Source organism: Salvelinus namaycush, chromosome 23 (genome assembly GCF_016432855.1).
Source record: "Salvelinus namaycush isolate Seneca chromosome 23, SaNama_1.0, whole genome shotgun sequence".
Classification (NCBI taxonomy): Eukaryota; Metazoa; Chordata; class Actinopteri; order Salmoniformes; family Salmonidae; genus Salvelinus; species Salvelinus namaycush.
In genome coordinates this window covers 34,542,598-34,569,397 of record NC_052329.1, presented here as the reverse complement: position 1 = coordinate 34,569,397, position 26,800 = coordinate 34,542,598, and the positions used below count along the sequence as shown (strand labels likewise).

Genomic DNA, 26,800 nt, shown 5'->3' with positions numbered 1-26,800 from the left:
TTCATTTAGACCGCAGTTAGACTGACTGAACAGAAGTAGAGACATTAATTTAGACCGCAGTTAGACTGACTGAACAGAAGCAGAGACATTCATTTAGACCGCAGTTAGACTGACTGAACAGAAGCAGGCTGCCAGATGAGAAGGCTCAATCCTGTCATCCTGTGTAAGTCAAGGACAACTATAGAAGGTTGAAGGGGGAAAATATACCTATGTTGATAACATTCAAATTTGTAGTTTTTTTAAAATTGAAAGATGGAGAGTGGAGTGATTTATTTTATAGTAACTTGTGACAGAGAGTAATGAGAGCACTGACCGAGTTGAGGAAGTCAGAGGAAGAGGCGAAGCGAGAGGATTTACTCCGCCCTAAATCTGTCTGAGTTAATCTCTTTTTTTGGATGGAGGTCTATGAGAGAGTGTTGAATTACGTGAGGCTTATTTGAACGAATAGAAGTTTCAATGTTTAGGCTGTTAAAATTGACTGAGATAAGTGGTTGCATGTGGCATTCAAATCAAATCCAGTTTATTTGTCACGTGCACCGAATACAACAGTGAAATGCTTACTTACAGGCCCGAACCAACAGTGCAATTTTTAAGTAAAAAATAGGTATTAGGGGAACAATAGTTATGTAAAGAAATAAAAAACAACAGTGAAAAACTTTATTGTGCCTGTTGTGCTCTCTCATTGGCTAGAATGGTCGCACTGACCTGCCTCACTTATCTTCACTCATTGAGTATATATATTGTAGGGAAGATGACGGAGATGGATGCTCTATTCGAAACTGATGGCGGGTCAGGTAAAGATGAGTGAGAAGGAGTGGGCTACAGTCGTGAAAAAGAAAGGAAAGAAAATAAGTAAAGTTGTGATGGAAACAAAGATATCCCTAGATTTGTTTATCGTAGGAGTTTTGGATCAATGTTACCTGGGGGATCCGTTTGAAGTCACGAGGAGTATCGTGGATGCATAGGGTGAGGTGGCATTGGTGAGAGTCACAAGAGCTGGTCTTATTCAGATTTCCTGTGTGTCCACAGAATAGAAGAAGCTCGCTTCATAGCATTTATTGCAATGGTCATAAACTACACAGCACAAACAAAGATGAAATCAGAGAAAATTTGAATTATTGTGAGTGCAGCAGAATGTTTTTTGGGTGTCAAAGGATGTTCCGCCCTCACAGGCCCCTGAGCCTGTGTAGGGATGTGACTCAAATATGAATGTAATTGAAGGAGTGGGATGTTTTTATTTTATTTTGTATGATGTCGGTTTTTTCACCGGCCTATAATTTATGTTTTTTTATATTTTTTACCAACCATACAGTAGGTGGCGGTATTCACCTCTAATGCTTGTTTGTGGACTGCCATAATACCGTAGAAGAAGAAGCGCGGTCAATTGGCGATCTTCTTTGAGGAAGCGCATGTGCAAAACGTAAACAAAGTGTTTTGGGTAATCTCACACCCAATTGTCATTTTTCGTGGAGAATTTCTGTAATCCGAAATAGAGTAGGCTACAACAAAACAACAGGCATTGCCAGGTAGTAAGAACATTGTACATTTATTATGTGTACTATATTGTACTATTTAGTTTTATCTGTACTATATTTTAATCTGTGGTAATCATTAACACATCAAATAGCTAGCTAACGTTAGCTAGCTAATTTAAAGGAACGAAGCTAATTGCTAACTAACTACTGGCATAGCTAACTTCTCATCTAATGTGTAAAAACATTCCTAACATTCCTGTCTTGACATTCAATACTTAGAAAAAAATTCAAACAACATATTGCTGTGTGTTCATATCATGCGTTTAAGTTAGTGTTTGTACCGTTATCATGATTCCATGATTTTGCAGCTGGTGAGATTATGGAGAATGATGATGGCACCAAAGAAGACACCCAGTCACAAGTCAAGAACTCAGTCAGCATGGAGAAGAACTGCTGCAACGAGGACACTTTCAGGTTTGAATATCTCCTTGTGGTCATAGGAGCTCTAGCTAACAACTGTTATTAGAGAAGATGTTTTGTGCATAAGGAGACACTGCACATTTAATTTGTTTACGGTCAATGGACACTACCCACCCAGTATCCTTTTCAGCAATGCGGTGGTGGTGGTGCAGGCTGCATAGCATTTGAACTGACAAAGATCTGCACATGGTTGGATTGTTGGTTACATCATATCTATGCAGGCTATTAAAAAATGTAATTGGAGTGCATGCACACAGGCATACTATTTCCTTATTAGGTCTGTATTCCCCCAGACAGAACGCAGTGCGACCTCACATTGTCTACCAGTGCCAGCACCCAATACAAAGCTGAGAGCATAATATTGGAGTATTATTCTGATTAGGTTTCCCAATGCATTGCATTCCCACACATATTAGAGAAATAATCCATGCCACTCTTTCCAAATCGAAGGAAAGTTCAGTTAAGCAGATGATTGGGCCCAAGGTCTACTACCACCACTGGCACTTTGTGTTTCTCTTCTAAGCCTTGCTAGAAGTTTCCTCATTGTGAACTGGTGTTGAGCAAATGATTACAGACTAAGTTGCATTTTCTAGCATTAAGGGGTCGTTTTCACATAGTGGGTCTCACGTGGCCCCTTCTTGATCCTGCTTAACCCATAATCCTTCTCAGTCTACTTCAGACACTCCACAAATATTCTCAGGTCCCTCATTCACTTCCAGAGGCTGGATTTTATGAAAGGGATCATTGCTGCTCCAAAAGTATACATTAGTCGTCAAATATATCTTAACTGGTCTATCCTACTTTTCTTCCAACCGTTATACTGTAGCCATTTATGTGCTTTTGCGACATCAGGACTTCTGTATGGTCTTTCATATCGAATTCAGACTCACACAGGATGCCAAGGGAAAGTGCAATGATGAGGCTCTCCCATTGATGGATCTTGGAACAAGAAAGAATTGCCAAGGACATAAACCTGCAGTTGGACCACTATAGAAGACGCTGCCTATGATCTCTACAAATATTCAAGTATCCAAATCTCCATTAAAGGAAAAACTATTGATCTCCACTGAAACGTTCCCCTTGTGAACAAGGAAGAACCACCTGCCTTTCTGAACTCATCATCGCATCAGTGACCTCCTCCATATTTTCCTCCTCTCTTCCCGACACTGAGATTCCTTCCAGAAGCTCACCCACAATGGATGAGATCCGCCGGGTGTTCGGTTCGCCCATAGGGCGCGTCCGCTCGGACAGCATAGCCAGCTCTGCCACCCAGTCCTCGGGCAGCCGCTTGCTGCTGCGCCAGCGCCTCGCCCAGCTCATGACCTGCGTGGATGACCTGGACCCCTCGTCCCAGCTCCAAGAGCAGATGGTACGCAGCTTGGACAACGCCTTCCTCGTCTGTGGTAAAAGGGCCAACCGGACCAAGAAAGACAACTTCAGGTGGACATTTATAGGCTTTGCCAAGTTCCTCTTTTCTGACTCTTTGGCCTTATTTCGACTTGACTTCCTCTTTCTCTGTTTGTTTAACATCAGAGTTGTTTTAAATCAAAATGCATTGCACATGGTTCTTCATTGCTAGGGTTTAGTTGATGAATACAAAGTACTGTAAGATTGGATACTAATGATTCTTCTTGACTAAAATGCCCAGCAATGACTTCTCCATTTTATTCCAATGTTGTCTGTCTTTATCTGAATACAGAGGGTCTAAGTTGATAGAGATATTTTCATGTCTTTATTTTAGGCCTTGGACCTTTGGTTGATCACCCTCTTGAGCTCAGAGCAGGCAGTGTGTGCTGTCTCTTCCGTTCTGGATCGTAATCTCTGGCATGCTTATCTTTTGATTTGATAACCCAAAATGTCCTTTTGTTAACAGAACTGAAAGGCTAATGATGTTAGGACCATAGAGATCGTAAGTCAATGTTCTGTGTTCTGTTTAGTTCTGTGCTTAGGACATGAAAATTGATGGGCTTAGTTCTTTGTTGAGAAGTGTTCTTCTTTCAGTTTTTGAATTGATGTAGACTATGCTTAGAGAGATGTGAATAGGCTTTATCAATCACCACTCTATATTCAAGACTGGCTAAACATTATGTTGTTGTGTAACTAAATAAGCTTCTGAAAGTTGCAGTCCAATTTGTCAGGCTTTTGCGCTAATGAGTTTGGGAGAACTGCTGTGCAAGTGAATCATGATCTGCTGTTCTCTCTTTCTCCCGCTCGCTCTCTCTCTCCTCTCTTTCTCTACCTCTCTCTTGCTTTCCATCGCCCCCTCTTTACTCTCTCACTCCCTCTTTCTCGCTCTCGCTCCCACCAGGCTTCACATGGTCACGTGGAATGTCGCTACAGCTGATCCTCCAGATGACATCAGCTCCTTGCTTCACCTGAACTCCCCAAAGACCCCAGACCTCTATGTGATTGGGTGGGTTGCGGAGCTACGGCATGCTGATTGGACATTGATTGAGACAGACAGTACACTGGCATGACAGGAACATCTGTTTTTTCCTGTGTAAAGTCTACAAAGTTTATTCAGAGTGGCATGGAGAAAATGCTTCAGTAGGTTTATTTGTATGATACTAATGTTACTGGCAACAATAGTTATAAACTGTGTGTGTGTGTTTTGTAGTCTCCAGGAGGTGTACGCTGCTCCTCACAAGTTCATCATAGACATGGCCGTTGAGGACTCCTGGAGCCATCTCTTCATGTCCAGCCTGGCACCACGAGGCTACCTGAAGGTACAACAGTAGGACAATATGGCTTCATAACACTAACAATACCACTCCAGCACCATAGACCGGTTTGAACTAGTTTTATGCCACCAGCCTTAGTCTGAAGTAACAGAAAAATGTGCTCTCAACATAATTTGTCCTCAGTTTATTTTCTTTGTCTTTCAAAGCGATATAATTTGCATCTTATGTGTCTCTCCACTTCCACCCTTTTGAGTCTGCCATTTGTCTTTTTCCCGGTTACATAAAGACCCTGAAAACTTGCCCAGGTTTAGATGACACAGTCTTAGGGTGTCTTGTTGTGTTTGCAGGTGTCCTCCATCCGCATGCAGGGCCTCCTGCTGCTGTTCTTCTCCAAACTGGCCCACGTTCCATTCATTAGAGACATCCAGGACACCTACACGCGCACAGGCATCTTCGGCTACTGGGTAAGATCAGGCTCAGTGGATGTTATTACTTATTATGGCACCTTATAGCAAGTGTTACAATGCACTGTAAGTGTATTACAAGGCATTATGTGTGTGAGCCTCGCAGAAAAAGGGTGTTATTCGTACGTTTGATTGATTGACCTTGCGCCCAACAGGGGAATAAAGGTGGGGTGTCCATCCGCCTGTCTTTCTACGGCCACATGCTCTGCTTCCTCAACTGTCACCTGGCAGCACACATGCAGTACGCCTCGCAGCGCGTCGACGAGTTCGAGTACATCCTGGACACACAGACCTTCGGCCCCAAAAAGACCCCGCACATCCTCGACCACAAGTCGGTATACATTAAACGCACGCTGTCAATTGAGTGGGCATTTTTCTGTATTCACACTGTTGCTGCCTCAGTGTTTATTAATGGAGGAGCTTGGCATCTGCTTGTGATATGATTTTAAGTACTACTGTGCTCTCTCTGTGTTCAACGTTCACAGTGGCCTCTCTCTCATTCCCTCTCTCTCAGGCTGGTCTTTTGGTTTGGGGATTTGAACTTCCGCATCCAAGATCACGGCATGCATTTTTTGCGCAACTGCATCACCAGCCACAAGTTCAACTTGCTGTGGAGCAAAGACCAGGTCAGACTCATGAGGGATGCATTTGTTTTGCTCTGTCTTGGAGAATACTATACCTAGATTTGACTGGAGTGGAAAACGGACAGTGGCTTTTCATTTAACACGTGTACGGTTGTCTTTGTTTTCATGCATGTAAGACATAGGATGTGTCCCAGACGGCAACCTGTTTGTTCACTTTATAAGTGCACTACTTTTGACCGGGCTCTGATCCGAATGAAGTGCACTCTTATGGGAATGGGTGCAATTTGGGATACTGCCGTCGTATCTCCTGAGGATGTGAAATGTAATGCTTGTCTTGCCATTCCGTGTGGTTGTATCAGCTGACCATGATGAAGAAGAAGGAGGCTTTCCTGCAGGAATTTGACGAGGGACCTCTGGACTTTCAACCGACGTACAAATTCGACAGGTTCTCTGACCGCTATGACAGCAGGTAACTCTTTGCCTCCATAAAGCATTCACCGTCGTTTTCTTTCAGATTTCCCTCTTTTGCGTCGTCTTTTCTGCCTGCTCTTACTGAGCCGACTCCCCGCAACACACTATTATTCAAATGCACACCCTCTGCTCTCTTTTGACTTCACAGGTCCTACCGGACATGGTTTGGTTTTCAGTAAGCTGCTCAAAACACCCGTCTCTTAATGCCCCCCCTAGTCCACCTTAAGCACTATTCTGCTCCTGCACAATAAGCCCACTAGAACGGTTGTAAGACGGTGACGGATAGATTTATGCTATGGAAAGTCTAAATGCCTCTCTCTCCCACAAAAAAAATAGTGCTTTTCTGCTGATGTGAATGCTATGTTGTCTGCAGCTAACACCGTTTCCTCTAACAGTACCTGCTGTACATCAAAGTCGCTTTTATCTTCATATGAAGCCGTTTGAAAATGCCACTGAAACGTATCAGCGCCACGGCTGCCATGCAGGACACAGTATTCTGGATTTGTTAAGGCTAATTAATTTAACCACCACAATACCATCTCTCTCATACAGAGAGAGAGAGGAGCTTTGCTAGCCGACTGTACCATTGCCTCTGTGTGGGCGTAAGCAGCTGTCAGGTTCTAACAAGCATGGTTACTAGCTATATACAGCACAACCTCCTTTCCTGCTGCTTGGATTGTTCACTATGGACTTCTAATGAATCGCTATATACAGTGTGTTCGGAAAGTATTCACTTTCCACATTACGTTACAGCCTTACTCTATAATTGATGACACGTCCGTCCCCCCCCCCCCCCAAATCTACAGACAATACTGCATAATGACGGAGCAAAAACAGGTTTTTAGAATTTGTTGCAGATGTATAAAAAAAATGTAATAACGGAAATATCACATTTTACATAAGTATTCAGACACTTTACTCAGTACTTTGTTGAAGCACCTTTGGCAGCGATTACAGTCTTGAGTCTTCTTGGGTATGACGCTACAAGCTTGGCACACCTGTATTTGGGGAGTTTCTCCCAGTCTTCTCTGCAGATTCTCTCAAGCTCTGTCAGGTTGGACGGGGAGCGTCGCTGCACAGCTATTTCCAGGTCTCTCCAGAGATGTTTCGATCGGGTTCAAGTCCGGGCTCTGGCTGGGCCACTCAAGGACATTGAGACTTGTCCCGAAGCCACTCATGCGTTGTCTTGGCTGTGTGCTTAGGGTCATTGTCCTGTTGGAAGGTGAACCTTCGCTGCAGTCTGAGGTCCTGAGTGCTTTGGAGCAGGTTTTCATCAAGGATCTCTCTGTACTTTGTTCCGTTCATCTTTCCTTCGATCCTGACTAGTCTCCCAGTCCCTGCAGCTGAAAAACATCCCCACAGCATGATGCTGCTGCCGCCACCATGCTTCACTGTAGGGATGGTATTGTCCAGGTGATGAGCGGTGTCTGGTTTCCTCCAGACGTGACGCTTGGCATTCAGGCCAGAGAATCTTGTTTCTCATGGTCTGAGAGTCCTTAGGTGACTTTTGGAAAACTCCAAGCAGGCTGTCATGTGGCTTTTACTGAGGAGTGGCTTCTGTCTGGCCACTCTACCATAAAGGCCTGATTGGTGCAATGCTGCAGAGATGGGTTTCCTTCTGGAAGGTTCTCCCATCTCCACAGAGGAACTCTGTCAGAGTCACCATCGGGTTCTTGGTCACCTCCCTGACCAAGGCCCCTTTCCCCCGATTGCTCAGTTTGGCCAGGCGGCCAGCTCCAGGTAGAGTCTTGGTGGTTCCAAACTTCTTCCATTTAAGAATGATGGAGGCCACTGTGTTCTTGGGGACTTTCAATGCAGCAGACATTTTTTGCTACCCTTCCACAGATCTGTGCCTTGACACAATCCTGTCTCTGAGCTCTACGGGAAATTCCTTCGACCTCGTAGCTTGGTTTTTGCTCTGACATGCACTGTCAACTGTGGGACCTTATGTAGACAGGTGTGTGCCTTTTAAATCATGTCCAATCAATTGAATTTACCACAGGTAATCAAGTTGTAGAAACATCTCAAGGATGATCAATGGAAACAGGATGCACCTGAGCTCAATTTGGAGTGTCATAGCAAATTAAAATTATTTAATCCGATTTAGAATAAGGCTGTAACGTAAGAAAATGTGTGAAAAGTGATAAGGGTCTGAATACTTTCTGAATGCACCGTCGCTGTATGTATTCATGTGTGCGCATGTGTTTGTGTGGGGGGTGGGTGCGTACGCGGGTGTTTGTGTGTGTCAGCGTCATGACATAGGGTCTCAACCACTGTGCACTAATCCGTACAACTGAGAGGGCACTCACTGCATGAGTCACCCAGTGAGACGGGGTGGCAAACCAATACAGTTGTGAGAGACGACTAATGAGGGATGTGAAAGGAAACCAAGCACTGTGGAATCTGATCCATCATGTCGAGCAGACGGAAGTAACACTGAGATGGATAAAACGCTACAGAAATCCAGCTAGCTTATGAGATTACTTGTCATACTCTCTCCATCTCTAACACGCTCTCTCATGTCATTCTCTCATACACAGGCTTTGTTCAGATGTCCACACTAGCATACTACTAGAATGAATAAATGTATTGAGCATGCATTCTAAGTGATCTACTGATTTACTTTCTGTTTCTCTACATCTGCCTCCTTGATCGTCTCTCACTAAATCTCGTCGCTTGTCCGTTTGCCTGTTTCTCTCCCATTCTGACAATCTTTCTCTCTTTCCAATTCTCTCACTTAAATCCCTGTCTCTTCTCTCGTCCGCCCGTCTGTCTGTCTGCCCAGTGGTAAGATGCGTAAGCCGGCCTGGACAGACCGGATCCTGTGGAGGGTGAAGCCTAAAGAGCCACCCCCAGAGGAGGAGAAGGACGAGGACAGGGACTCTGGTCTGGATGAGAAAAACACCAAGCAGCAGGAGGAGGAGGAAGAGTTCCCTCTGAAACTCAGGCAGGATTCGTACACCAGCAACATGGAGTACGGCGTCAGCGACCACAAGCCCGTCATCGGCATCTTTACCTTGGAGGTGGCTGAGACAGCGGCATTTCCAATTCCCGCATCTGAGACCGTATGAACAGTCTTAAGAGTAGCAGTGCTGATCTAAAACCAGTTCCTTCCTGTCCATATAATGTTATTCATTATGATCTAAGAGGCAACACTTACTGACCCAAGATCAGCACTCCTACTCTGAGGCTCTTTTTGAATAGAGGCTCTGGACTGCTTTTCCAATGTGACTCTTGATAGTGAAACCGTGTGATGCAAATATACTGCTTTATACTCCTTCATCCTCTAGCCAATCCTGACTACCTCTTCCCTCCGTTTGTTCTGCCGTTCCCTCCTGTCTATCCCCACACTGTAGTTGAGGAAGATGTACGAGACGCCGTTGGTGCGCGTGTGTGCCGAGGGTGAATGGAGCGCCGACTTTGACGCCATGGTGATCTACAGCCCCCTCCAGCCCTTCCCTTCTAGCGCCTGGGACTGGATAGGCCTCTACAAGGTCAGAGTTTACTTAACCCTCTGATGTTCTTTTCAATCATAGTCGTACTGTATCATCGGCGTGCACTTTTTACCGATGTGTATTTGTGTGTTACAGGTGGGGTTCCGGAGTGTTTCGGACTACATTACCTACACCTGGGTGAAGGATGACGAGGTCTCGTTTAATGACGAGCTCACCCAGGTAATATGACTACGCCCGCGCGTGTCTTTTGTGTTTTATGACACGGTGATGCTCGACTATGTTTCTATTTTACACCCAGGTCTATGTGAGCAAGGATGAGATTCCGGTGCTGGGAGGGGAGTGTGTGCTCTGTTACTACTGCAGTACGCTCCAATGCATTGTGGGTATTAGCTCACCCTTTAAGGTAAGTGCCGGTTTACTGTAAGCCACCAAGGACAGTCCAGACATGGAGAATACACATACATGCTCTTATACATTCACATACATTTTGGGACCGTTTTCAGGATACAGGTTCAGCCATGTCCTGGACTAAAAAGATTGGAGATTCTCCATTGAAGTTTGGATTTATAAATGTCTCCGTCTGGTTTTAGGTACAAGAGTCCAAAGTGGCCGTTGAGGAAGGTCTAGCACCGGAGAACATCAACGGCCTTGACAAGGCCACAGCCAGTTAGGACCTGTGAGTGGACCAGACATGCCCTCGAACACTGTCTGTCCGTCTATGCTGTTACACATCTGCCCTTTTGACCTTTGGTTGCCTGTCTGTAAGCTGCGGTGCTGCTGGAATCATGGAATGTTACTTAAAAATGATAGGCCAGTGCACTTTGAATTGAATTAATCGTACTGTTTAGCTTTCTTGTTCGCCACTGCCAGTTGTGGTGGCAACAGTAACCTGTGTGTTTATTTCTGTTTGTTCAGAGGTTTATCCCGCTTTTAAAATCAGTCGCAGAGAGATATTGGCAGTATCGCTTTAAGAAAGGTTCAGTGTTAGTTTTGTTCAGTGTATTTTTTTGTTTTTGGTGTTTGTCTCTTTGGATTCATACATAACACATTGGACATTGTCAGATGTTCCAGGTAGCTTGTACAAAAGTTGATCATTGACATCAAAGTCGTGGCTGTTTCACTTGAACATTTGACCAATCATCTAATGATATCATTAATGCATGATTATCTCATAATTATTTTAAAAATAATGCTTCATATATTTTTATTTTCCCCTTGCAAACTTAGTCGTCTGTTAACAAAACCCTTTGTGCTATGCTATTCCATTTCAATGCAATTTCTAATAGAGGATATGTTTGAGAAATACAGTGAGCGCCATAATTCATTTGTTGTTATTTTGGTTCTGTACTCTAGCACTTTGAGTTTGAAAGGATACAATGACAATCAGGGTGAAGTGCAGACTGTCAGCTTTAATTTGAGGGTATTTTCATACCTATCGGATGAACCGTTTAGAAATGACAGCACCTTTTGTACATGGTCCCCCCATTTTAAGGTACTACAAGTATTTGTTGAATTGGCTTCACAGATGTGTGTCGTTAGGCAGGTGTATTCATTTGTGTCGTTAGTGAATGCAAGAGAGCTGTTGATGAAGAGTATTGATTCTAGACTTTGCTATTGCCTTTGGAGGTTGTTGTTGGGGTGTGACAACATGAGGAAGACAGCCGTGTCGATGCAAATGAAGCTGGCCGTCATAAGGCTCAGAAATTAAAATCAATCAATCAGGAACATTGCAAAAACCCTGGGCAAGGGCCTCCCGGTGGCGCAGTGGTCTAGGGCACTGCATCGCAGTGCTAACTGCGCCACCAGAGTCTCTGGGTTCGCGCCCAGGCTCTGTCGCAGCCGGCCGCGACCGGGAGGTCCGTGGGGCGACGCACAATTGGGCTAGCGTCGTCCGGGTTAGGGTGGGTTTGGCCGGTAGGGATATCCTTGTCTCATCGCGCTCCAGCGACTCCTGTGGCGGGCCGGGCGCAGTGCGTGCTAACCAAGGGGGCCAGGTGCACGGTGTTTCCTCCGACACATTGGTGCGGCTGGCTTCCGGGTTGGAGGCGCGCTGTGTTAAAGAAGCAGTGCGGCTTGGTTGGGTTGTGCTTCGGAGGACGCATGGCTTTCGACCTTCGTCTCTCCCGAGCCCGTACGGGAGTTGTAGCGATGAGACAAGATAGTAATTACTAGCGATTGGATACCACGAAAATTGGGGAGAAAAGGGGCTAAATTTAAAAAAAAAAACCTGGGCATGCCCAAGTCAACAGTTTGGTTTATCATTAACAAGAAAAAAACAACCGTTGAACTCAATTATGTCAAAAGACCCGGTAGACTGAGGAAGACCACTGTAGTGGAAGACCGGAGAATACTCTCTATGGTGAAGAAAACCCCCCTGACAACAGCCCAACAGATCAAAAACACTCTCCTGGATGCAGGTGTAGATGTGTCAGTCTACCATACGTAGAAGACTACACCAGCAGGACTACAGAGGGTACACTACAAGATGCAAACCACTGATAAGCCTGAACAGAAAGGTGAGATTACAGTTTGCTAAAAAGCACCTAAAAGAGCCCCAAGAGTTCTGGAAAAAAGTATTGTGGACAGATGAGACAAAGATTATGTACCAGAGTGATGGAAAGTGTGGAGAAAAAAAAGACATGCCCATGATCCAAAGCATACCACCTCATCTGTGAAACATGGTGGAGGGGTTGTTATGGCTTGGGCCTGTATGGCTGCCAGTGGAACAGGCTCACTTGTCTTCATCGATGATGTGACTGCAGACAGAAGTAGAACAATGAATTCGGAAGTCTACAGAAATATTTTATCTGCTCAGATAAAACCAAATGCCTCCAAACTCATTGGACGGCACTTCATCATGCAACAAGACAATGACCCTAAACATACTGCTAGAGCAACGAAGGGGTTTTTGATGGCCAAAAAGTGGAAAATCCCTGACTGGATGAGTCAATCACCGGATCTGAATCCAATTAAACATGCATTTTACATGCTGAAGAGGAGACTGAAGGCAATAAGTCCCCGAAACAAGCAGGAACTGAAGATGGCTGCAGTACAGGCCTGGCAGAGCATCACCAGGGAAGATACCCAGCCTCTGGTGATGTCGATGTATCGCAAAGGATATGCGACCAAATATTAACAATGATTGCTTTATTCTACATTATGTTAAACTGTCCAATGTTTTTTGAAAAGGGGGGGGGGGGGGGGACTGTATTAAAGCTTCTATAATTTCTTAACGGTTCATCCGATATGTATGAAAATACCCTCAAATGAAAGCTGACAGTCTGCACTTCAGCCTCGTTGTCATGGTATCCTTTCAAACTGAAAGTGCTAGAGTACAGAACCAAAAAGTACACTGTCCAATGATTTATGGTGTTCACTGTATATTGCACAATTTGATCTTGTTCATATTCATGACCATGCCCTTTTTATAGAGGTGAGTAAATGTTACTGGTTTATGTATATTATTAAAGTCAGTTTGGTTCTAGTAAGTGTGATTGGGGATGAAAAGTTATTTAAGAGAAAGTGGAATCAACAAGTGCCTCAATGTTAACAACCTGTAGATAACTGTTCAACAGATACTTTGGTACAAAACTATGTCATATTCCTATTTGATTATGTATTGCTACATTTGAAAATTATGAATAATTAGTGTTCTTCTTCTTAAAACATATGCAGGTCTTGTCTTGCTTGTACTGTACGCATCAACATCTCATCTGTAGAACGTCTTGTACTTTTCTGCCACCAATTTCAGCATAAGCGAGACCTGTTCAAATGTCTTTATTAATGTCTTTAAACGCCTGTACATTGACTTGTAAAGATTACTCAAGCCACTTCATTCAGTATTTACAGTATATTGAAAATTAGGAGTGCTCTATTTTCTCTGTAACAAGTGGTAAATGAATGAATGCAAATGTTATACTGTAGGCTTAAATACAGTAAAAAATCTAAATGATGATGCCTGTCATTTATCACTAGTCTGGAATAGAAATCATTTGAAGAGAAGTCATTTCTAGACCTTTGATACAATGTAGCCTACTCTTTTTATTCTATTGTAATACGATTTTGCTTAATTTACAAACTATCATCTTAGTTGGAAACAAGAACTATACATTTATAGAACAAGAAAGCTTTATTTTAATTGACGGGTATTTAGAAGATTTATGCAAGGATAATAATAATGGACATTAGGAACAACAATTCCCAACAGTCTCTGAACATCAAACGATCTAAAGTATTTTAAACCAGGCAACTGATTTACATTTTAGTCAAAGAGAGAAAAACATGTCCAAAAATGCAAAGGTTGAGTGAGTAAAAAAGTTAAACAGTTATAAAGGGCTTTATAAAATACATTAATTGATTGATCAACTCATTGGCTTGAAGCAACGTTCCTTACAGTATACAGTAAGCGCTATTTCCAGTTTGATCTCCGATCCAGTAGCGATCCAGGACCAAGGTACACACAGTAGACATAGAGGAAACACATTTGACTCTTCTAAACACACAGACGCAGTGCACCAAGTAACCATGGCATTGCAGCTGGCGTTTGCACCAGCTATAACATTTTGAAAAGGGAAGTTTAGTGCATTTTAGAATGGTAAAATGTCACCCCTAGCCTATTCCAGACTTGTCCTTATTGGGGTGGGTACTCCCAGCCATAAAAATAGGACTAGATTCTAAATCGATTGGATAGATCTAGGCCTACTTCTATGCTTCCAGCCCTGTACAGCCCAGACAGTGTTTACAGACAGTGCTCGAGGTGGGCCAGCAGCTCTCGGTGGTGGCTGGTGGGGTACTGGGCTCGGCAGCTGGGGCACTCTAAGAAGCTCTCGTCTAGCATCTTGGGGACCTGAGAGTGGGAGGTGATGCTCTCTTTGGATGGCTTCAGGGGTGCTGGGGGTCTGCAGTGAGCGCTGGCCTCGTACAGGCGGGACAACTCCCTCTGCCCCTTCTCTGACTCGAGTTTGGCGACGTGGTCCTTTGCCTTGCGTAACTCCTTCAACACCTTGTGGAGCTGTTGTTGTAAATACTGACAGTCTCGCTTCTCATCCTCCAGGTCTTTGGCAGACACCTGGATCTGCTGTTCCAGAATTGTGACGCGTTTCTGCTCCTCGTGCAGGCTCAGTAGGGATTTCTGCAGTAGATTCACCTGTACCAGGAGCTCAGCAGACCTGGTCTCCTTTTCCTCTAGTCTAACCTGGAGCTCTTCCATGTCACCCCACAGATGGCCCTCTCTGTCCCCAGAGCGACGCTTCTCCTTCTGGACACTCTGCCGGATACTCAGCCTCTCCGCCTGGAACTGCTGCCTCACCTCTCCGACCTCTCTCTGCTTCTCGTCATACCTACACTGCAGCTCAGACAGTTGTCTCTGGGCTGTATTGACCTGCTCTCTCTGAGTTTCCAGCTCCCTCTTGCTCTTCAGTAACAATTTCTCATAGTGCTTCTGTATCTGCACTGACCTCTCCTCTGAATGGGTGTCTTTATGCTGCTGTGCGAGGGCCTGCTTGGCCTGGTTCAGCTGCTGTTCCAGCCCAAACACCCGGGCCAACACCACCTTCACGTACGCCTCTCTCTGCTGGTCGTAGGCCAACCACTGCTGGTTCTTTTCCAGGGCATCTCTGAGGTGTTCGTGGCTCTTCGCAGTACTGGTGGTGAGTACCTGTCCATCAGCGCCAGGTCTACTATCCAGCTCCTGGCACTTAGCAGACACGGACACCAGCTTGTTCTTAACGTCCTCTGTCTCGGCTTGGAGTGACTGGAAGAGTTTTTTTCTCTGGTCGGCCTCCCTGACATAGTGGTCTATCTGGGCCTGCAGACCGGCCGCTGTCTCACCCCCTGCCGCATGGGCCTGCTGCCAAAGAGAGCAGATTTCCTGGTCTCTGGCCAGCAGCTGCTGAGCGTTCTTCTCCCGTAGAGTCTCCAGTGACAGGATTTTCTCTAATAAAAGCTTGTTATTTCCAGAATCTGATCGTTCTCCTTTCTGAGGACACAGCTCATCCAATGACTTCCTGAGATATGCGTTCTCCTTTCTGAGTTTACTGATCTCCATATCATTTTTAGAGCAACACAGCCTTCCACCTATCTTGTCGACGAAGTTGTCCTTGTTTTTGTTGCTGGATGACATCGTTGCTAAGATAGCTAACCGTAGCTAGCAAATTGCCTCACACAGATGTTGTTGTTAGAATCCAAATCTGATCCCTCCGCTGGCCTTTAAAATTTCCCGCGGTTGATAGCTCCGCCCAGATTACGATGTCTTGCGTTGATCTAGCAACCGTTTGTTTACAACCTGTACTTGAGTTTATTCATTGCAGACAAGCTTTTAACACGAACCAGTGTTTCACACCGCACAGTAAAGGTATAGTAAGAAGAGAGATTTAGCTCACTACTTATATTTTACTGACATCTTGCATGCCATGTTTGTTAGCTAGTTTGCTCAAGTTTATGACAACTAGCTAGCTAGCTAGCTTGCTAACATTACTGTAGCTAGTCCCCCCCAAAAAATGTCCATCCTAGTTAGCTACTGTAGCTAATTGCTATTTAGTTGGTACTTTGCTAGGCTATTTACTAGTTTTGGTAAAACTAATCGGACTTATTGTGTGACATTTGTGATGTTATTTCTTTATTGAAAGGAAAGTTTATTGTTTTTTTCCCGCTTCCAGACTGAAATAATTGCAGTGGAGAAATGTCTAGGTTGATGGACCCTCCGCCCAAGTTCCTGCCACCAGAATGGAGGCTTGCAAACCAAATACATTATGGGAATGCGGAGGCTGAGCGTTCGCGCTCTGAGCGACTCACGGCTGAGAGTAAGAGGCTGATAGAGGAGAGTGGCATGGCAGCCAAACGCATGCAACAGGATGCCAACAAGAGACTGGGTAAGATGACATCAATTAGAAGAGATGATAACAGAATCTGTTTCTGTCAAAGTAGTAGTTTATCCATCACTGCAAAAACGAATGGTTTGTCTGTTCCACTTTGTAACGACACATACATTACATGACAACCTCTGATAATACCCAACCACACACCATTCTTACCATCCTATCTCTGTGTTCAGATCAGAGAATCCATGACATCAAGTTCTGGAGGACAGAGCTGGACCAGAAGTTGGAGGAGATTGTCCAGGAGATTGAGGTGCTGATATCCTTTAAAAGCCGCGTGGAGAGAGCCTTGGAGAGCTGTGCCGAGCCCCTCAGAGTCGCCCTGCAGTGCCTGACTGAACGGTGAGGAGTAAACTCCCAATCAGTCAGTTGGAAAATGCAGTGATACACAATTAGGTGGGAAGGAGTCACCAGACTAAGACCAACAGATAAGAAGGAGATCCTTCAGTAGTAGTGCAACCTGGTATCAGAGCATTTCGTATTATGCTGTATGTAAATTCTAGGGATTCCATTTAGTATGATATGTTACGTTTCATATGGTATGTATTCATTTGTTTGATATGTTACGAATTACAATTCATATTATATGTTACCAATTTGTAAAATGTACAATATGTTATGAATTTGCAAAACGTACAGTGTTACACATTTTTTAAATGTATGATATGTTACAAATTCTGCCTAGGTGGCTAACTTTAGGTTTAGGCTAGGGGTTGGGGTTAAATTTAGGAGATAGGTTATGGTTAGGGAAAGGGTTAGCTAACATGCTAAGTAGTTGCAAAGTAGCTAACAAGTTGTAAGTAGTTGAAAAGTTGATTATTAGCGCAAATGCTAAAGTTATCCATGATGAGATTTGAATTCACAAACTTTCGGTAGCTTGGTGGGTAGGAGTGTTGGGACAGTAACCGAAAGGTTGCTGGATCAAATCCCCGAGCTGACAAGGTAAAAACCTGTCTTTCTGCCCCTGAGCAAGGCAGTTAACCCACTGTTCCCCAGGCGCCTATGACATGGATGTTGATTAAGGCAGTCCCCCTCTAATTCAGAGGGGTTGGGTTATATGTGGAAGACACATTTCAGTTCAATGCATTCAGTTGTACAACTGACTAGGTATCCCCCTTTCCCTAGACGTTCGCGTTATACCCTACTTTTGATTTTTGCCTTAAGTAACCATCTGTCTCCATGTGTGTTTCAGGCAGAGGCGTGTTTCCATTGACCTGGTACATGACGACGTGGAGCGGGAACTGATGAAGGAGAGGGAGGTGATCGAGGGAGTGGCATCACTGCTGAACCGCACCCTGGAGCAGACCATTGAACAGATCAGGTGGGTGAGGGGAGGAAGTGGTTCGTCACACACACACACACGATCAAGTCTCATTATCTCATTATTTTTCTGTTCTGGCTCCAGACTGAACCGCTCTGCAAAGTACTACCTAGAGAAGGACCTACGGGACAAGTTCCAAGCAGAGCAGATTGATGGTTTCTGCTCCATCCTCACAAGCGCCTCCCCGAATATTGACAACGTGACTAGTCAGACATCACTCGCAGTACCAGGGTAAAACGATGACGCTTTGTGTTTGTGCAATGTGGGGCAGTAGGAAATACAATGAAACAAAATATCATCCCTTCTCTTCACCAGGAATGCAGTCTCACCTGCAGCAAAAGTTCTAATTCTACAGATAGAAATAGAAGGCCTGTCACAGTTCTTTGTAATGGATAGTTGGGGCATTCTGCATACAGTAGGTACATTAGAAGCATTATTCCCTTCAGCCAGCAGAGGTCAGTGTAATACCTCCTATAACCACCCTACTTATCTAAACCTTTTCTACCGGTTTTTATTTTTTATTTAACTTTTATTTAACTAGGCAAGTCAGTTAAGAACAAATTCTTATTTACAATGACGGCCTACCCCGGCCAAACCCTAACGACGCTGGGCCAATTGTGCGCCACCCTATGGGACTCCCAATCACGGCCGGTTGAGGTACAGCCTGGTTAACCTGCCGTCCTTTCATGACACGCTGAACAAAAAACATACAACATTTAATCCCTCCAATCCTAGTGCCACTGTGACACCAGAGGAGTGGGAGACCTTCTCCAACATCAACATCCTCAAAGCAGAGCGTGAGAAGAACAACTCCCTGTCGCTGAGGGCTCTGGTGGACAGCCTCCTGGAGCAGACAGCTGCTGACATGCGCAGGCAGCACAACGCTACGGGCACTGCCCTCCGGCTGCAGGTCCAGGAGACCAAGACAGCCAAAGGACAACTAGAGGACCACTTGGTAAAGGTAAGCAGAAATGTGAAAAAGCGTACTTTATATGCTTAACCTAAGCCATTCCCCACCTATGATTAGTTACTGAAGCAATTCCCCCACATTTTAAATTACAGTCATTTAGCAGACGGTCTTATCCTGAACGACGTACAGGCGCAATTAGGGTTACACGTCTTCCTCAAGGGCACGTCGGCAGATTTTGTCACCTAGTCAGCTCAAGGATTTACTGGCCAAACGCTCTTAACCACTCAGTTACATGTCACCCTGGGATTAGTTACTGGAATGATTCCCCCTATGATTAGTTACTGGAATGATTCCCCCTATGATTAGTTACTGGAATGATTCCCCCTATGATTAGTTACTGGAATGATTCCCCCTATGATTAGTTACTGGAATGATTCCCCCTATGATTAGTTACTGGAATGATTCCCCTATGATTAGTTACTGGAATGATTCCCCCTATGATTAGTTACTGGAATGATTCCCCCTATGATTAGTTACTGGAATGATTCCCCCTATGATTAGTTACTGGAATGATTCCCCCTATGATTAGTTACTGGAATGATTCCCCCTATGATTAGTTACTGGAATGATTCCCCCTATGATTAGTTACTGGAATGATTCCCCCTATGATTAGTTACTGGAATGATTCCCCCTATGATTAGTTACTGGAATGATTCCCCTATGATTCGTTACTGGAATATATCCCCCATGATTAGTTACTGGAATGATTCCCCTCCTTTCCCCCTTAAAAGGTTCTGTCAGAGGTGGCCAGCCAGGAGTGCAACCTGGAGGCCCTGCGCGTGGCCATCGAAGACAAAGCAGGTCCCCTGAAGGTGGCCCAGACGCGGCTGTCCGCCCGCAGCCAGAGACCCAGCATCGAGCTCTGCCATGACCCGGCCCAGGTCCGCCTGCTCTCCGAGGTCCAGGAGCTCACTGCACACATCAAGAGGTGACGATGCACTCCACTTTCCTGTCTACTGTACCTAACTCTTCCTACTTATCTCTTCTAACCTATCTAGGATCTCTGGCCACTATTTTCACTTCAACTACAAGTCAAGCTATTTTGTAGTACTTTACAGTCATGTTTTAGCTCTGTACGAAGTATAAGATTAGTTATCCTGACACAACCCAGTGATCAGTGATTCCCTATACTCATGGTTTTGTTATACAAACAGGATATCACAGCTTTCATTTCAAGTCTTTTTGTTTAGTAGATACAGCTACAGTATCTCTGGTTAAGAGACTTTTCCGAATGTATTATGTGAATGACATATTGAATGTTTCGCCTATTTGCCATGAGTTGTAGTAGTCTCCCATTGTCCTGTGTCAACCAGACTGCGAGAGGCCCAGGCCCAGTCGGAGATGGAGCTGCTGGCCCTGACCCGCTCCCAGCTGATCCTGGAAGAGGAGATCCAGGTCAAGTCCCACTCCCTCTACATCGACGAGGTCATCTGCACCCAGCTCCGCCAGCCCATCTCCATCCACAGCTTCTGAATACCACTCCCACCATGACAAGCCTGGTCCCTGATCTGTTTGTGCTGTCTTGCATCAACAGATCTGGGACAAGCCTAGACCATGGCCACAGTGGGGCTCTTTAGCTTATGCTGACATACCCAGGCTAGCATTTTACATTTTACTGATAAATAAAATATGAGGTATACATTGTGATGGAAAGTTGGAGTGCTTGTATTGTTTGCAGCAATTTTAATACAATATTTGGGTTTGAAGAAAAGCAGGATCAGAGTTGTGGAGCGTGTGTTTATTTACAGCGATGGCGGTGTGTGTGACCCATCATGATTGTGTATCAAATTGTAGTTCCTTCCTCCTCTTCCTTTAACTGGTGCTAATATAACAAAAAATGCTGTCTTTATGGGCCCACGTGTCTGTCAGGCAGGAGTCAGAGCATGGGGTAGGAGATGGCGAAGTAGTGGAGCTCTGAGTTGATGAGTTGTCTGTAGCGAGAGTACACCTCCTCCAGCTGCTCATCCTCGTCCTGAGTCTCATATTTGTTGATGTAGATCCGCACCTGGGACACAAACACAAGCAGCTTATAAACCAGACAGTATATTGCTCACATAATACAGTAATGCACGTTGCTATAGCTAGGTACAGCACATGAAGTGTTATCAGTAGTAGAGGAAGGAAAATGGGACCTGCCCCTTTAAGTACTGACAAAGATGACTGCCCAGCTGAAGGCTGTTTCATTTATGACCCAAACAAACTTTAAAATGCCTGCAATATCCCTGTTCACTGGGCAGGAGAACACAGCAGGCTAGTGTGTGGAGCTTGTGTTAGTAAATCGCTTCAATGCCAGGACATAGATTGGTACGCAGGTCGCCCTTGGCCTAGCTCCCAGAGCTCTGGCTCACCTTGATGGTCCTTAGGATGATCTTATTTTCCAGGCGTTTCTGCAGCAGCCGGTCCAGGAAGCTGATGTCCAGGAATGCCCAGACCTTCATGTAGACCAGCTGGCTGCATAGCAGCACCACATCCAGCAGCTCCTCGTCCACAGACTCGTGGCTGTTGTTCAGGTCCAGGGTCAGTTTCTAAACCACGGAATGGGGTGGAGAGAGATTCACGACACTTCAAGATGGATTCATGTTTCTTGTTAAAGTAGGAGCGCCACTGACTTCCTATTGACCATTCGTTCTGTGGATTCATTCCGTATCGCGGAAGATCTGCGTAACAATGTAAAGGGCGTTTCCGATTGAGCTGACGTATGCAGCGTTTACTGTGAATGCAGTCTCCACGAACGCGGCAACATTAGCTTTAAAATTTACATTTTCCGCGATACTTCTGCAATACAGATTGAATGCAGTCCTTAAGAGTCATGTCTCTTGGACATGACGGTTTCCCGTCGGTTTCCCTGACAGATTAAGCCTAGTCCTGGACTAAAACACATTCTCAATGGAGATTCTCTTAGTCCAGGACTAGGCTTAATCTGTCTGAACTGCATGGATATAAAAAGAAAATGCAGGTACATGAAAAAACACTTGATACACTGAACATACCGAGCAGACTTTATCGCCACACCAACCAGTAGCCTAAGTGGTGCCATCATCGCTTCATAGCTGACTGCTACTGTGTATTGACGGGTAGAGAAACCAATCCTCACCTGTAAACAGCTCCTGTAGCAGGGCACTAGGTTGGTAAGGGCCGGCTTGGCACTCCAGTCTTGTTCACTGAAGTAGCAACTGGTGAGACTGAGCGAGCGCAGCGGGATCTCTCTGAGCAGAATCCTCCCCAGCTCGTCCATGTCGAGGATCCGCTCCACTGTGATATGCACACGGAGGTCGGGACAACGCTGGGCCAGATGGGACCAGGCATCCCCCCAGATCACCTGGATGTGGGGCTCGTGGATATGGCATCGTATGGTGAACGTCTGCAGGGACCCTCCCCCACCCAGGCTCCTACACGCCGCGGACAGGGCCGCCAGCAGCTCATCCGACAGGCAGCTGTAGTTGAGGGTAAGAGTGCAGAGGCCCTGGAAGCGGTTCATTACCTGGGGGAAGGCAGGGCTGATGAAGACGGCCAGCGGCTGTGAGAAGAAGTCCTCCAGGTTGAGGTGGGTGATGCCGGGCCGGCGGCCCAGGTGGATGTGCTGCTGAGATGCAGCCACGGCCTCCAGCACCTCCAGGCCCTGGGGCAGGTTGAGGCGGGCCCCTCGCAGGCTCAAGTAGCCCAGGCGGGAGCTCTCGCGGCGCAGGTAGAAGGTGAGGCTGCGCACCAGCGCCTTGCGCACGCTGCGGCACCAGGCGGCGCGGTCCAGCTCCATGTGGTTGACAGTTAGGCGGCGGAGTCCGCCTCTGGTTTTACGCAGCGCGGCGAGGAAGGTCCTCAGCGTCTGCTGGAAGCGCCGGGACACCAGAGAGTTGAGGGGCTGGGAGAAGCGGATCTCCAGGTCCTCCAGGTAAGCGCCGTAGGTCTTGGCGTAACACACGGCCGTCTCCAGCTCCGAGCGGCGGGTCCTGGAGATGCGGCCGGAGAAGTTGAAGGTTCGAACCCTCCAGAGAGAGGGCGAGCGCATGACGTGGTGCCAGTGGAGACACACCAGGGCCGCCTTGACACGGTCGCGGTCACGCAGCCACCAGAACACCTGCCGCAGACACACGTCCGGGAGATTAGCCCAGCCCAGTTTACGCTCCTTATCTTCCTCCGCCTCACCTTCTTCCTCCTCCTCCTCATCCATTATCTCTATTCCTTCATCCTCCCCCTCCTCTTCTTCGTTTTCATCCTCCGAGAGCTGTTCCTCTGGATCCTCGGGGTAATTCATTTACAAGGAAGAAGTTTTGCCAAACCACTAACGTCTCTCAGTATTCATCCACCAAATGTAAAGAAATAGTTCTCCCTGTAGTCTGAAATGTATTCTATGTGACTCTGGGGTTAACTTGGACTACAGAGAAGCAGAGGACACATTGACACATGTCTGTTGGGTGGCCATCAATGTGTCCCAGTTATCACCTGGAAATGACTAGACACCAAAACTGAAGCTCTGGAACCGTCACAGTTTTTATTGTTGTCACCATGAAACCAAAGAGACACCTTGTGACATCACAATAGGAGAAGATAAAACTGGACGGCTCACAGTATTTGGATCCATTATTAACAAAAATATAATATACCTTAAGTGTGCGTACAGCAAAACGTTTGATTTTAAATCAGTTATGTACATTAGTAAACAAATATTAAAATGTAAAACTTTTGATGAGTTCAATGATGGAGAAAACATTCCCATTTTCAGAACATACTGCATTTCAGTTGTAAACAATGTATTATACAACAATCATAACATAGGACTCTTGTCCTCTTGTAGAGAAGAATCCTGACTAATATAATAAGTCCTAATCTCTTACTATTACCCAAACCGTCCAATCACCAGAAATAACTCAACTGCCTCTGAAATACAGATTTTCGGCAAAAAATAACTTGCGAGTTTCTCAAATAAATCCCGACTAACCTTGTTCATTGTGTTATTAATAATTTGTCAACCACTACGCCAATTCACCATGGAGTATTCCTTCAGAAGTTCTGAGCACGTTGCTCATTTCAAGTTGACATGGATTTGACATTTAGCCTGAAAGAAGAAACAAAACATCCAGTTAGTTTGTCTCTTTTTCATCACTCCAAATGATTAAAAAGGGGACCAGGGTTTGGGTCAATTCCAGGGTTGGAGACTGAATTGAAATGGAATTGACCCTACCCAGAAGGCTACTGTGTTTTTGGGACAGCGCTGTACCTCATGCCATCGTAGTGTGACTACGGGGAGAGCCAGGTGACAGTGGGGACAGGTGCTGATCTGGTCAACATCCCCCTCTCTCCCCTCTTGCCTCCTGCCTTGGGCTGAGAACGATGCAGACTTCATAGAATTGGTCAAACGACGACTGGGCTGCTCCTGTTTAGCCTCCTCTGATGTGTGGTCACACTCCAGCTAGCAGTTGGGGAAGAGATTTGAACAAGTCATTTAAACACAAAGCTCTTTCCATGGAGAATCTGCATTGAGAATACTTGTTTGTCCAGAAGTAGGGTTAATATAGGTACCGGAAGTGGGCAAAACAAGGAGGAATGATCTGATGATGATGACTTTATTCATGCTGTTGAATAAGAACATACCTGATGTTCCGCCATCTCCTCCAATGGGAAAGACCTCATACAGCTCCTGCAAACCACTGCTGTTCGCCTGCCTGCATACAGAAAACACCACATTAGTTTGAATATAACATAACATTGAACACCATTATATCAAACTCATCTGACTGGATAGTGATTATGATTTCCATTTTCCAATGTGTTGAATATTACATATGGCATATCAACTTAAACTGAAGTGTGGGGGTTAGCCTCACTGTTGGAGGATGGCGGGGAGGGGTTATCGGGAACATAGAGGTCAGGGCAGATCTGGGCATGCTCCGGCTGGTCCCTCAGAGTGACGTAGCGTCCGCAGTCGGAGCAGCGCTCGGTGCGACTGCCACACGCCACGCTGTGCTCCGCCAAGGCCGACAGCGGCAGCTCCAGCTGGCAGAACTCACAGCAGTGCAGCCTTTCCTTACACTCGTCCGACTGAAAGAGGGGGGAGGGGGTGATTCATTCTGTATAACAATCGTTATTATACACCTGTATCAATTACAGTTTGATTATGACGATCATGCAGAGGAACTCATTCCAATCCATTCACTGAAACGGCATCGTCATGGTGTGTGTGTGTGTGTGTGGCAATGCGGGTGACCGTTGAGCAGTCTCACCTCATGGTCCAGTAGCTGGCAACGCTCCACCTTTTTGTTGCACTTGGTGCATTTCACCTGTGGGAGTGACGAAACGACAATATATCGGAAATAAACAATTGGGCCCTTTATCTATCAACATCTACTCAAGTATTTGGAAGTGATCCTGGTTTCATTACAGCAGAGTGGTTTACCTGGGTGTGCTGTTCCTGATGATGCTGCTCCAATAGCTCTCTGGGAACCGGCTCATCACAGTCTGGACACAGGCATAGGAACCGCTGGCAGTGGGACTCATGCAAGGCAAAGTTGGACACAGCCACCTCCTTGTGACTGACAGTTGAACACGAGCACAGGAGAAGTGTTAGACGCACGACAAGACCACTGACCTGAGTGGGCAGTGGTTTAAAGTACTTAAGTAAAAATACTTGAAAGTAGTACTTAAGTCGTTTTTTGGGGTATCTGTACTTTACTTGATTATTTATATTTTCGACAACTTGCACTTTCCCTTTCAAAGATTCTAGACTAGGATTCCATAAGGATTCCATAAAATAAGTAGACGATGCATATATTCTACCAATTCATGCTGAAGAATATCCACTGTTACTTTGATGCTTTCTTTTGAACGTTTTAAATATTAAAATGTTTTAATGATCTCACCACTGGTCACAGACACGGGTTGTGTCCTCTTCCTTGTCTGCCATCGCGGAAAAGCTGTAAATTCTGATCCCAAAACCAGTAGCTACGCCCGACCAAGCGTATAAAACCAATTGTTTTACGCCCAACTGGTGCGTCCCGTCTCAGGAGACGTAGGAAATAGCATTGTGAACCTAGCGACATTGAGGTCATGTGATCATTCGGCTAATTTTCTAAATAAAAGTCAACCTGAAGAAATGTTACTTGGCTGTTACATTACGTTTTTCAGATTTAAAATCACACAGCAAATATTGTTTAAAGTTACGTAAATATAAATTTATTGAAAATAGATTTTTTTCAGTATATATACTGAACAAAAATATAAACGCAACATGTTAAGTGTTGGTCCCATCTTTCATGAACTGAAATAAAATATCCCGGAAATGTTCAAATAGGCACGAAAAGATTATTACTCTAATTTTGTGCACAAATTTGTTTACATCCCTGTTAGTTAGCATTTCTCATTTGCCAAGATAATCCATCCACCTGACAGGTGTGGCATATCAAGAAGCTGATTAAACGGCATTATCATTACACAAGTGCACCTTGTGCCGGTGACAATAAAAGGCCACTCTAAAATGTGAAGTTTTGTCACATAACACAATGCCACAGATGTCTCAAGTTTTGAAGGAGCGTGCAATTGACATGCTGACTGCAGGAATGTCCACAAGAGCTGTTGCCAGAGAATTGAATGTTCATTTCTCTACCATAAGCCACCTCCAATGTCATTTTAGAGAATTTGGCAGTATGTCCAACCGGCCTCACATCCGCAGACCACGTATAACCACACCAGCCCAGAACCTCCACATCCTGCTACTTCACCTGCGGAATTGTCTGAGACCAGCCACCCAGACAGCTGATGAAACAGAGGAGTGTTTCCCTGTAATAAAGTCCTTTGTCACCATTACAAAGGGGGTGTTTTAGTATCCTCAGAACCTCTCCTAATAACATCCAGGTTAAAACCATAGAGATTGACCACATAAGAAACATTTTTCAGCAGAAATCTACTGTCACTTGGTAGCATTTTTTTTTCTCCATTAAAGGTCTTCACATCTAATTTATACTGTACCATTTAAACTATACAAGTTGTCACCATACAAGGGGGTTACTTTAGTATCCTCTGAACCTCTCCTA

At 45.2% G+C, this 26,800-nt stretch overlaps 5 protein-coding genes across 7 annotated transcripts; 2 read left to right on the top strand and 3 right to left on the bottom strand.

Moving 5' to 3' along the window:
• The first annotated feature begins 1,392 nt into the window (after positions 1-1,392).
• On the top strand, positions 1,393-10,930 carry inpp5ka (inositol polyphosphate-5-phosphatase Ka). 2 transcript variants are annotated; one of them, XM_038961496.1, is made up of 14 exons: positions 1,393-1,526; positions 1,844-1,949; positions 4,264-4,368; positions 4,573-4,681; positions 4,984-5,100; positions 5,256-5,431; positions 5,615-5,726; positions 6,044-6,153; positions 6,304-6,330; positions 8,941-9,178; positions 9,512-9,649; positions 9,746-9,829; positions 9,909-10,013; positions 10,201-10,930. In XM_038961496.1, the coding sequence occupies exons 2-14, from the start codon at positions 1,855-1,857 to the stop codon at positions 10,279-10,281; spliced, it is 1,497 nt and encodes a 498-aa protein (XP_038817424.1). In that variant the 5' UTR covers positions 1,393-1,526; positions 1,844-1,854; the 3' UTR covers positions 10,282-10,930. The 2 variants fall into 2 exon arrangements, with proteins under 2 accessions (XP_038817424.1, XP_038817425.1); XM_038961497.1 differs by lacking the exon at positions 6,304-6,330.
• tekt1 (tektin 1) lies at positions 10,202-20,477 on the top strand. Of its 2 annotated transcripts, none has more exons than XM_038961498.1 (8): positions 10,202-10,286; positions 16,267-16,479; positions 16,662-16,827; positions 17,678-17,806; positions 17,891-18,037; positions 18,542-18,767; positions 19,508-19,704; positions 20,090-20,477. In XM_038961498.1, exons 2-8 carry the CDS (start codon positions 16,290-16,292, stop codon positions 20,247-20,249), a joined length of 1,215 nt encoding a protein of 404 aa, XP_038817426.1. In that variant the 5' UTR covers positions 10,202-10,286; positions 16,267-16,289; the 3' UTR covers positions 20,250-20,477. The 2 variants fall into 2 exon arrangements, with proteins under 2 accessions (XP_038817426.1, XP_038817427.1); XM_038961499.1 differs by lacking the exon at positions 10,202-10,286 and adding an exon at positions 14,832-15,258.
• On the bottom strand, positions 14,349-15,731 carry LOC120018654 (centrosomal protein of 55 kDa-like). Its single transcript, XM_038961852.1, has one exon. It carries the CDS (start codon positions 15,729-15,731, stop codon positions 14,349-14,351), a length of 1,383 nt encoding a protein of 460 aa, XP_038817780.1.
• Positions 20,478-20,652: 175 nt separating the features above from the next.
• On the bottom strand, positions 20,653-23,028 carry LOC120018653 (F-box only protein 39-like). Its single transcript, XM_038961851.1, has 3 exons — positions 21,871-23,028; positions 21,125-21,301; positions 20,653-20,781 (listed from the first exon to the last, which is right to left on the bottom strand). The coding sequence occupies exons 1-3, from the start codon at positions 23,026-23,028 to the stop codon at positions 20,653-20,655; spliced, it is 1,464 nt and encodes a 487-aa protein (XP_038817779.1).
• Positions 23,029-23,249: 221 nt separating this feature from the next.
• Positions 23,250-25,793, bottom strand: LOC120018802 (XIAP-associated factor 1-like). The gene is made up of 7 exons (XM_038962015.1): positions 25,631-25,793; positions 25,168-25,303; positions 24,995-25,051; positions 24,599-24,812; positions 24,366-24,436; positions 23,992-24,183; positions 23,250-23,829 (listed from the first exon to the last, which is right to left on the bottom strand). The coding sequence occupies exons 1-7, from the start codon at positions 25,672-25,674 to the stop codon at positions 23,797-23,799; spliced, it is 747 nt and encodes a 248-aa protein (XP_038817943.1). The 5' UTR covers positions 25,675-25,793; the 3' UTR covers positions 23,250-23,796.
• Between the last annotated feature and the right edge of the window lie 1,007 nt (positions 25,794-26,800).